Source organism: Cottoperca gobio, chromosome 14, assembly GCF_900634415.1.
Source record: "Cottoperca gobio chromosome 14, fCotGob3.1, whole genome shotgun sequence".
NCBI lineage: Eukaryota > Metazoa > Chordata > Actinopteri > Perciformes > Bovichtidae > Cottoperca > Cottoperca gobio.
The window spans coordinates 25,636,933-25,647,870 of record NC_041368.1 but is presented as its reverse complement, the minus strand read 5'-3'; the positions used below and the strand labels follow the sequence as shown (position 1 = coordinate 25,647,870).

Here is a 10,938-nt window from a genome sequence, read left to right as displayed (position 1 = left end):
AAGACAAACAGATGGAAAGACAGACAGATAGAGAGACAAAGGGGGGAAACAGGTCGTAAGAGACAGACAGGTAGTGAGAGTCAGACAGGTGGAGAGACAGAAAGGTAGGTAGTGAGAGACAGGTAGTGAGAGACAGACAGGTAGTGAGAGACAGACATGTAATGAGCGACAGAAAGGTAGTGAGAGACAGACAGGTAGTGAGAGACAGAAAGATGGAGAAACAGACAGGTAGTGAGAGTCAGACAGAGGGAGAGACAGACAGTGGAGTGAGAGACAGACAGATGGAAAGACAGACAGGTAGTGAGAGACAGACAGAGGGAGAGACAGACAGTGGAGTGAGAGACAGACAGATGGAAAGACAGACAGGTAGTGAGAGACAGACAGGTGGAGAGACAGAAAGATGGGTAGTGAGAGACAGGTAGTGAGAGACAGACAGGTGGAGAGACAGATAGGCAGTGAGATAGGCAGTGAGAGACATACAGGTGGAGAGATAGACAGTTGGAGAGACAGACAGTTGGAGAAACAGCCGGGTAGTGAGAGACAGACAGGTGGTTCAGGTGCCGATGATCTGCTCACCTACGATGCTGAACACGTAGTACACCTGTGACTCTCTCTCCTCGTCCCCGCAGGCAGCCGAGCAAACGTACGACGTGTCATTCAGACGACCTGTGAAGCCGCGGCTTGGCTCGTATGTCGTGCTGGTGACCGCCGTCCTGCCGGGACGTTCGTACAGCGAGACGTTAAGCCGCGGGTCGGAAACCACGCAGGGGATGGTATCTTCCTCCGCCTCCTTCATCACCACACCCGGACCGAGCGGGACAAACCATTCCTCTGGACCTGAAGGGGTGACAGGGAGGGTCAGGAGGCACGTCCTGACTCTCAGGACAGATTTATAATATTTAAATATTCACCTTGGCCAGGTATGAAGACGTCGACCTGTCTGCTCTGATAAGATGACAACTCCTCACAGGTGTATTTCCCAGAATTCCTCCAGGTGGCGTTAAAGAACGTCAGGACGCTGCTGGACCCACGATTCTCCACGACAACGCCATCCACCTGAGAGTGCTGAGGCAACCGCCAAGTCACCTGACTCCACCCCGAACACAACTGCAGAGAGACAGACAGGTACCTTAACACACCTGCAGAGAAGCAGACAGTTACCTGAACACACCTGCAGAGAAACAGAGAGGTACCTCAACACACCTGTTCAGAGACAGACAGGTACCTTAACACAACTGCAGAGACACTGACAGGTAACTCAACACACCTGCATAAACACAGACAGGTACCTGAACACACCTGCAGAGAGACAGACAGGTACCTCAACACACCTGCAGAGAGACAGACAGGTACCTCAACACACCTGTTCAGAGACAGACAGGTACCTCAAAACACCTGCAGAGAAAGACAGGTAGATGCAGAGAGAGAGATAGGTAGCTGCAGAGAGACAGACAGGTAGCTGCAGAGAGACAGAAAGGTTTTTACTGACCACGGTGAAGTTGGAGTTTGAGTTGAGCAGAACTTGTGGGGTTGAAGGATGCAGCTCCAGAGAGATGCCTTCTTCAGGACGAAACAGGAACACACCTGCAGATAGACAGGTAGACAGACAGACAGACAGACAGTCAGTTAGCCAGTTAGCTATTAGTTCACATGTTAAGTCTGACAAGTTACCCACCCAACAGGAAGTGAAGCACGTTCAGACTTCCTGTGCGTCCGCTGGTGGACGCCTTCATGGCCGCAAAACCTGACCAACAAAACAGAAGAGATTTCAAATTAAAAGTCTATAATCAGTCGGGACAGATTTCAAATTAAAAGTCCAACTCTGAAGTGACAGTGATAGGGAGACTTTATTGGCCCGTGGTCGCCCCTCAGTGTCAGGTATGCAGAACAGCAGATACCCAAAGGGGGTTCAGCATGATTTCAATGCTTTACTGTGAAAATGTTATTGTGATTGGGGGTATCAAGAGTTAATAATAATAATAATAATAATACATTCCTCCTGCTCTGCTGTCCTGTTGTTGTCCTCCTGTTCTGCTGTCCTGTTGTTGTTGTTGTCCTTCTGCTCTGCTGTCGTGTTGTTGTCCTATCGCTCTGCTGTCCTGTTGTTGTCCTCCCACTCTGCTGTCCTGTCGTTGTCCTCCCACTCTGCTGTCCTGTTGTTGTCCTCCCGCTCTGCTATCGTGTTGTTGTCCTCCCGCTCTGCTGTCCTGTCGTTGTCCTCCCACTCTGCTGTCCTGTCGTTGTCCTCCCACTCTGCTGTCCTGTTGTTGTCCAACTGCTCTGCTGTCCTGTTGTTGTTGTCCTCCCACTCTGCTGTCCTGTTGTTGTCCTCCTGCTCTGCTGTCCTGTTGTTGTTGTCCTCTCGCTTTGCTGTCCTGTTGTTGTCCTCCTGCTCTGCTGTCCTGTCATTGTCCTCCTGCTCTGCTGTCCTGTCATTGTCCTACTGCTCTGCTGTCCTGTCATTGTCCTACTGCTCTGCTGTCCTGTCATTGTTCTCCTGCTCTGCTGTCCTGTCATTGTCCTACTGCTCTGCTGTCCTGTCATTGTCCTACTGCTCTGCTGTCCTGTCATTGTCCTACTGCTCTGCTGTCCTGTTGTTGTCCTCCGGCTCTGCTTTCCTGTCGTTGTCCTCTTGCTCTGCTTTCCTGTCGTTGTCCTCCTGCTCTGCTGTCCTGTTGTTGTTTTCCTGCTCTGCTGTCCTGTTGTTGTCCTCCTGCTCTGCTGTCCTGTCATTGTCCTCCTGCTCTGCTGTCCTGTCATTGTCCTACTGCTCTGCTGTCCTGTTGTTGTTTTCCTGCTCTGCTGTCCTGTTGTTGTCCTCCTGCTCTGCTGTCCTGTCCTGTCATTGTCCTCCTGCTCTGCTATCCTGTTGTTGTTGTCCTCCTGCTCTGCTGTTCTGTCGTTGTCCTCCTGCTCTGCTGTCCTGTTGTTGTCCTCCTGCTCTGCTGTCCTGTCGTTGTCCTCCTGCTCTGCTGTCCTGTTGTTGTCCTCCTGCTCTGCTGTCCTGTTGTCGTTGTCCTCCTGCTCTGCTGTCCTGTTGTTGTCCTCCTGCTCTGCTGTCCTGTTGTTGTCCTCCCGCTCTGCTGTCATGTTGTTGTCCTACAGCTCTGCTGTCCTGTTGTCGTTGTCCTCCTGCTCTGCTGTCCTGTTGTCGTTGTCCTCCTGCTCTGCTGCCCTGTTGTTGTCCTCCTGCTCTGCTGTCCTGTTGTTGTCCTCCCGCTCTGCTGTCCTGTCGTTGTCCTCCTGCTCTGCTGTCCTGTCGTTGTCCTCCTGCTCTGCTGTCCTGTCGTTGTCCTCCTGCCCTGCTGTACTGTAGTTGTCTTCCTGATCTGCTGTCCTGTTGTTGTCCTCCTGCTCTGCTGTCCTGTTGTCGTTGTCCTCCTGCTCTGCTGTCCTGTTGTTGTCCTCCTGCTCTGCTGTCCTGTTGTCGTTGTCCTCCCGCTCTGCTGTCCTGTTGTTGTCCTCCAGCTCTGCTGTCCTGTTGTCGTTGTCCTCCTGCTCTGCTGTCCTGTTGTTGTTGTCCTCCTGCTCTGCTGCCCTGTTGTTGTCCTCCTGCTTTGCTGTCCTGTTGTTGTCCTCCCGCTCTGCTGTCCTGTCGTTGTCCTCCTGCTCTGCTGTCCTGTTGTTGTCCTCCTGCTCTGTCGTCCTGTTGTTATCCTCCTGCTCTGCTGTCCTGTTGTTGTTGTCCTCCTGGTCTGCTGTCCTGTTGTCGTTTTCCTCCTGCTCTTCTATCCTGTTGTCGTTTTCCTCCTGCTCTGTTGTCCTGTTGTTGTTGTTGTCCTCCTGGTCTGCTGTCCTGTTGTCGTTTTCCTCCTGCTCTGTTGTCCTGTTGTTGTCCTCCTGCTCTGCTGTCCTGTTGTTGTCCTCCTGCTCTGCTGTCCTGTTGTTGTTGTCCTCCTGCTCTGCTGTCCTGTCGTTGTCCTCCTGCTCTGCTGTCCTGTCATTGTCCTCCTGCCCTGCTGTACTGTAATTGTCCTCCTGCTCTACTGTTCTGTCGTTGTCCTCCTGCTCTTCTGTCCTGTTGTTTTCCTCCAGCTCTGCTGTCCTGTCGTTGTCCTCCTGCTCTGCTGTCCTGTTGTTGTCCTCCTGCTCTGCTGACCTGTTGTTGTCCTCCTGGTCTGCTGACCTGTTGTTGTCCTCCTGCTCTGCTGTCCTGTCGTTTTCCTCCTGCTCTGCTGTCCTGTTGTTGTCCTCCTGCTCTGCTGTCCTGTCGTTTTCCTCCTGCTCTGCTGTCCTGTTGTTGTCCTCCCGCTCTGCTGTCCTGTCGTTGTCCTCCCGCTCTGCTGTCCTGTTGTTGTCCTCCTGCTCTGTCGTCCTGTTGTTATCCTCCTGCTCTGCTGTCCTGTTGTTGTTGTCCTCCTGGTCTGCTGTCCTGTTGTCGTTTTCCTCCTGCTCTTCTATCCTGTTGTCGTTTTCCTCCTGCTCTGTTGTCCTGTTGTTGTTGTTGTCCTCCTGGTCTGCTGTCCTGTTGTCGTTTTCCTCCTGCTCTGTTGTCCTGTTGTTGTCCTCCTGCTCTGCTGTCCTGTTGTTGTCCTCCTGCTCTGCTGTCCTGTTGTTGTTGTCCTCCTGCTCTGCTGTCCTGTCGTTGTCCTCCTGCTCTGCTGTCCTGTCATTGTCCTCCTGCTCTACTGTTCTGTCGTTGTCCTCCTGCTCTTCTGTCCTGTTGTTTTCCTCCAGCTCTGCTGTCCTGTCGTTGTCCTCCTGCTCTGCTGTCCTGTTGTTGTCCTCCTGCTCTGCTGACCTGTTGTTGTCCTCCTGGTCTGCTGACCTGTTGTTGTCCTCCTGCTCTGCTGTCCTGTCGTTTTCCTCCTGCTCTGCTGTCCTGTTGTTGTCCTCCCGCTCTGCTGTCCTGTCGTTGTCCTCCCGCTCTGCTGTCCTGTTGTTGTCCTCCTGCTCTGTCGTCCTGTTGTTATCCTCCTGCTCTGCTGTCCTGTTGTTGTTGTCCTCCTGGTCTGCTGTCCTGTTGTCGTTTTCCTCCTGCTCTTCTATCCTGTTGTCGTTTTCCTCCTGCTCTGTTGTCCTGTTGTTGTTGTTGTCCTCCTGGTCTGCTGTCCTGTTGTCGTTTTCCTCCTGCTCTGTTGTCCTGTTGTTGTCCTCCTGCTCTGCTGTCCTGTTGTTGTCCTCCTGCTCTGCTGTCCTGTTGTTGTTGTCCTCCTGCTCTGCTGTCCTGTCGTTGTCCTCCTGCTCTGCTGTCCTGTCATTGTCCTCCTGCTCTACTGTTCTGTCGTTGTCCTCCTGCTCTTCTGTCCTGTTGTTTTCCTCCAGCTCTGCTGTCCTGTCGTTGTCCTCCTGCTCTGCTGACCTGTTGTTGTCCTCCTGGTCTGCTGACCTGTTGTTGTCCTCCTGCTCTGCTGTCCTGTCGTTTTCCTCCTGCTCTGCTGTCCTGTTGTTGTCCTCCTGCTCTGCTGTCCTGTCGTTTTCCTCCTGCTCTGCTGTCCTGTTGTTGTCCTCCCGCTCTGCTGTCCTGTCGTTGTCCTCCCGCTCTGCTGTCCTGTTGTTGTCCTCCTGCTCTGTCGTCCTGTTGTTATCCTCCTGCTCTGCTGTCCTGTTGTCGTTTTCCTCCTGCTCTTCTATCCTGTTGTCGTTTTCCTCCTGCTCTGTTGTCCTGTTGTTGTTGTTGTCCTCCTGGTCTGCTGTCCTGTTGTCGTTTTCCTCCTGCTCTGTTGTCCTGTTGTTGTCCTCCTGCTCTGCTGTCCTGTTGTTGTCCTCCTGCTCTGCTGTCCTGTTGTTGTTGTCCTCCTGCTCTGCTGTCCTGTCGTTGTCCTCCTGCTCTGCTGTCCTGTCATTGTCCTCCTGCCCTGCTGTACTGTAATTATCCTCCTGCTCTACTGTTCTGTCGTTGTCCTCCTGCTCTTCTGTCCTGTTGTTTTCCTCCAGCTCTGCTGTCCTGTCGTTGTCCTCCTGCTCTGCTGTCCTGTTGTTGTCCTCCTGCTCTGCTGACCTGTTGTTGTCCTCCTGGTCTGCTGACCTGTTGTTGTCCTCCTGCTCTGCTGTCCTGTCGTTTTCCTCCTGCTCTGCTGTCCTGTTGTTGTCCTCCCGCTCTGCTGTCCTGTCGTTGTCCTCCCGCTCTGCTGTCCTGTTGTTGTCCTCCTGCTCTGTCGTCCTGTTGTTATCCTCCTGCTCTGCTGTCCTGTTGTTGTTGTCCTCCTGGTCTGCTGTCCTGTTGTCGTTTTCCTCCTGCTCTTCTATCCTGTTGTCGTTTTCCTCCTGCTCTGTTATCCTGTTGTTGTTGTTGTCCTCCTGGTCTGCTGTCCTGTTGTCGTTTTCCTCCTGCTCTGTTGTCCTGTTGTTGTCCTCCTGCTCTGCTGTCCTGTTGTTGTCCTCCTGCTCTGCTGTCCTGTTGTTGTTGTCCTCCTGCTCTGCTGTCCTGTCGTTGTCCTCCTGCTCTGCTGTCCTGTCATTGTCCTCCTGCTCTACTGTTCTGTCGTTGTCCTCCTGCTCTTCTGTCCTGTTGTTTTCCTCCAGCTCTGCTGTCCTGTCGTTGTCCTCCTGCTCTGCTGTCCTGTTGTTGTCCTCCTGCTCTGCTGACCTGTTGTTGTCCTCCTGGTCTGCTGACCTGTTGTTGTCCTCCTGCTCTGCTGTCCTGTCGTTTTCCTCCTGCTCTGCTGTCCTGTTGTTGTCCTCCTGCTCTGCTGTCCTGTCGTTTTCCTCCTGCTCTGCTGTCCTGTTGTTGTCCTCCCGCTCTGCTGTCCTGTCGTTGTCCTCCCGCTCTGCTGTCCTGTTGTTGTCCTCCTGCTCTGTCGTCCTGTTGTTATCCTCCTGCTCTGCTGTCCTGTTGTCGTTTTCCTCCTGCTCTTCTATCCTGTTGTCGTTTTCCTCCTGCTCTGTTGTCCTGTTGTTGTTGTTGTCCTCCTGGTCTGCTGTCCTGTTGTCGTTTTCCTCCTGCTCTGTTGTCCTGTTGTTGTCCTCCTGCTCTGCTGTCCTGTTGTTGTCCTCCTGCTCTGCTGTCCTGTTGTTGTTGTCCTCCTGCTCTGCTGTCCTGTCGTTGTCCTCCTGCTCTGCTGTCCTGTCATTGTCCTCCTGCCCTGCTGTACTGTAATTATCCTCCTGCTCTACTGTTCTGTCGTTGTCCTCCTGCTCTTCTGTCCTGTTGTTTTCCTCCAGCTCTGCTGTCCTGTCGTTGTCCTCCTGCTCTGCTGTCCTGTGGTTGTCCTCCTGCTCTGCTGACCTGTTGTTGTCCTCCTGCTCTGCTGTCCTGTCGTTTTCCTCCTGCTCTGCTGTCCTGTTGTTGTCCTCCTGCTCAGCTGTCCTGTCTACAGATTTCTCCTATCAAGGTTTAGAAAATACAAACCTTTATTTAAATGACTCTTGATGATACTATTTGCAGGGTGCAACTACAGGATTTACATAGTTATTCTAACATGCTTAGTGTTTACCAGGCTGGGAATTATGGGAAATGTAGGACAAAGTGTTTTTAACAACAAACTACTGAATGTAATGGACTCATTGAAGGTCTTTTATTTTGAAACACAGAAACAGACTGTTTAAATCATTTCAGTCTTGATGGTTCAAACAGACCTGAACACATTCCTGTGTGTGTGTGTGTGTGTGTGTGTGTGTGTGTGTGTGTGTGTGTGTGTGTGTGTGTGTGTGTGAGTGTGTGTGAGTGTGTGTGTGTGTGTGTGTGTGTGTGTGTGTGTGTGTGAGTGAGTGAGAGAGTGTGTGTGTGAGAGAGAGAGTGTGTGTGAGAGAGTGAGAGAGTGAGAGAGAGAGAGAGAGTGTGTGTGAGTGTGTGAGTGTGTGTGTGAGTGAGTGAGAGAGAGAGAGAGAGAGAGAGAGAGAGAGAGAGTGTGTGAGTGTGTGAGTGTGTGAGAGAGAGAGAGAGAGAGAGAGAGAGAGAGAGAGAGAGAGAGAGAGAGAGAGAGAGGTTTCATTTTACAGGGGGATTTTGTTTTTTTCTTCATCTTCTGTAAAGAGTCCAGTCATCCCATCAGAATGTTTCCCTGGGGATCTCGGACAATCAGACGTCTCATTGGTCGTGTGTGCGCAAGGAATGTGAGTCGACCACTGAAGAAGAAAATAAACAGGAAAGTATTTCCTGAGGGCAACTTCAGTTTAATCTGCCCTGACTTCAGTCTTGCAGGAGCTCAGTACTGTCACTGTTTACACTTCTTCTTCACGGGTTGTGAACTCTGCTAACGGTAGCCACATGTGCAGAGCTGATGCTAATGCTAAGCTAGCTGCTAGATGGTCAGTGAATCCTCCATATTGCTTGTTTAAAGTTACGTTTTCTGTTTCTACTTGTGTTGAATACAGAAGATGTGACAAGTTTTGTGCAGTTAAAGTTGTTTAATTAAAGGAACCAGTATTTTACGTATTTTTATGTCATTTATGTTACTTTTAAATTAGTTAAAGATGCAAACTGAACGCTAACAGAATCAGTCTTGGCTTCATGAATCACTGCATGCAAGGTTTACGTTCATGTTTAATGTCGATGAACGCAGAATCACGGAACAGACACGCTGCTTTGATATCTTAAAAGAATATCGTTAATCCCATATCTGGTGAATTCTGCTTACATGACGGCTCACTGCTGAAAACAGTGGAAAGAAACCTTTAATAACTAAAACCACCAAATGAAAGAGTGAGGCGTTCAGGTTCCTCCCTGCTGAACGATGTGCAGGTATCTCACCTGTTCGTCACGCCTCCATGTGGTTTTCTGTCTGGTTCACATTAGATGATTGACAGCCGGCGGTGACCTCTGACCTTTAGAAACAAACAACATGTTAAAAACTTTATTATTGTCTCTCCTCTCCATCTTTTTATCTCATAATTTGGTTCAAATGTTGTTAAACTGAAATCATTAAAACTCACTTCCTGTTTGAGTGCATCTGAATCTTGGAGGATCTTCTACCAGACTGTGAGTTTGTTACTAAGTTAAAGTGTGTAGCTTTTAATAGGTTGTCTGCTAAAGTGTACTTTGTTTACAAGTCTTGACTGCTGAGTGAGTTTCATTGTAAGACATCAGTTAGACTCATCCTGTCCTCTCTGTCCTCTCCCCTTGCAGCAGGTTCCCCTCCAGCTCCCTGGTTGGAGGACTCAGTGCTGACAGAACCATCCTACAGGGAGCTGAAATCAAAACACCCTGACGACCTCCTGACCTTTCAAACTCTTCTCTCCTCTTTCTCTTCTTCTAACTCAGAAGCAAAAAGCACTTTCTTCAATCCTCTTTCTCCAACCCCAAAAAACTCTTCTCCATCTTCTCCACCCTCCTCGACCCCCCCCAGTCCCCCACCTCCTTCTTCCGATGTCCTGTCGTACCGTCCCACTTTGTGAACTACTTTGTAAAAAAGATAGATGACATACGCTCTTCATTTTCCAACTTACCAACTAACATTATTTGTTCACATTCCACATCACTTCCCCCCCCTCTTACTTCTTTCTCCCCCCTCTCTCCTGATGAAGTTATATCTCTCATTACCTCTGCCCGTCCTACCACCTGCCCTCTGGACCCTGTCCCCTCTCACCTTCTCCAGTCTATTGCTCCTGACCTCCTTCCTTTTCTCACCATCTCGTCAACACTTCCTTAACATCTGGTTGCTTTCCTAACAATCTTAAGGAGGCAAGAGTGAACCCTCTCTTAAAGAAACCCTCACTCGAAAGAGTGAGGGAGCAACAACTAAGTCAACAACTACTGACCTGTCTCTCTTCTTTCTTTTCTTTCCAAAACACTTGAGTGTCTTTAATCAACTCTTGTCTTACCTTCACCAGAACAACCTTCTTGACTGGTCTTCAATCTACCCAAGTTCTCCCACACTACACCTCTCCCCGCTCCCTTCACTGGCTACCAGTGGCAGCCCAAATCTGCTTCCAGACTCTGGTGCTGGTCCACCGTGCTGTGAATGGATCAGCCCCTTCCTACACCCCAGCACGTTCACTTCGCTCTGCATCGATTATTATATTATTATAATAATGATTATATGAATAGTGATACCAATGATAGCAAATATAATATGAATAATAATAATCAGAATTGTGAGTATCACATGCTGCTGTGGAAATAAACATTATACTGAACGTACCAAGTGAGACATTATAAAGCCTGTTTACACATGAATGCATCAATAAAAGAATCATAAAGTCTATAATCATTCTGCACTTTCACTTCACATTCAACGAATATTGCTCTGTGTTACTGTGAGTACTTGTACTGCAGTATTTAATGTACACAACGTCTCCAAATCAAGTCGACTCAGCTGAAAGTTAGAGTGCGAAATAAAGAAAAAGAGTTTAGTTTGGTCAAACCTTCTTCTTCTTCTTCTTCTTCTCCTTCTTCTTCTCCTTCTCCTTCTTCTTCTCCTTCTTATCCTTCTTCTTCCCCTTCTTCTCCTTCTTCTGCTTCTTCTCCTTCTTATTCAGTTCATTCCAGACGGGCGACGAATGGAAACCAACTGACTGACTCAGAGAGAGAGCGTCTGTTTTCAATCTGTCTCTATGACAGGAAGTGAGCAAGTCCAACATACACACACACACACACACACGCACACACACACACACACACACACACACACCTACACACACACACACACACACACACACACACACACCTGTTTGTGAGGTTTCCACTCGTTTTAACTGTAGAGTGTGTTTTAGTGTTTTGCTGATTAAATAAAGTGGTGTGTGTGTGTGTGTGTGTGTGTGTGTGTGTGTGTGTGTGTGTGTGTGTGTGTGTGTGTGTGTGTGTGTGTGTGTGTGTAGTGTGTGTGTGTGTCTGTCTGTGTAGGTGTGTTAGTGTGTGTGTGTGTGTATGTGTGTGTGTGTGTGTGTGTGTGTGTGAGATTGTGACTCTTTACATCACAGTTCATTTAGCTGACGCTTTTGTCCAAAGCGACTTACAAAAAGTGCAAACAATCACGAGGATACAACTCCGTACAGCAAGAATCTTGCAAGTACATTAGCTTCAAATAAGACAGACCAATATAAGTGCAACATACAAAG

The 10,938-nt window shown here is 49.5% G+C and overlaps 1 protein-coding gene across 3 annotated transcripts in view; it reads right to left on the bottom strand.

The window, feature by feature from the left end:
• Window positions 1-10,400, bottom strand: part of LOC115019444 (platelet-derived growth factor receptor beta-like) — a 19,690-nt gene extending 9,290 nt beyond the window's left edge. For 2 of the 3 annotated variants that reach the window (XM_029449007.1, XM_029449009.1), the window contains exons 1-7: window positions 10,246-10,400; window positions 8,633-8,706; window positions 7,880-8,007; window positions 1,676-1,744; window positions 1,490-1,584; window positions 912-1,107; window positions 577-837 (exon numbers count right to left, since the gene is read on the bottom strand). In XM_029449007.1, coding sequence (XP_029304867.1) covers window positions 577-837; window positions 912-1,107; window positions 1,490-1,584; window positions 1,676-1,744; window positions 7,880-7,904 — 646 coding nt within the window. In that variant the 5' untranslated portion in view covers window positions 7,905-8,007; window positions 8,633-8,706; window positions 10,246-10,400. The remainder of the gene's footprint in view (window positions 1-576; window positions 838-911; window positions 1,108-1,489; window positions 1,585-1,675; window positions 1,745-7,879; window positions 8,008-8,632; window positions 8,707-10,245) is intronic. The other variant, XM_029449008.1, reaches the window with a different exon arrangement.
• Window positions 10,401-10,938: the final 538 nt, after the last annotated feature.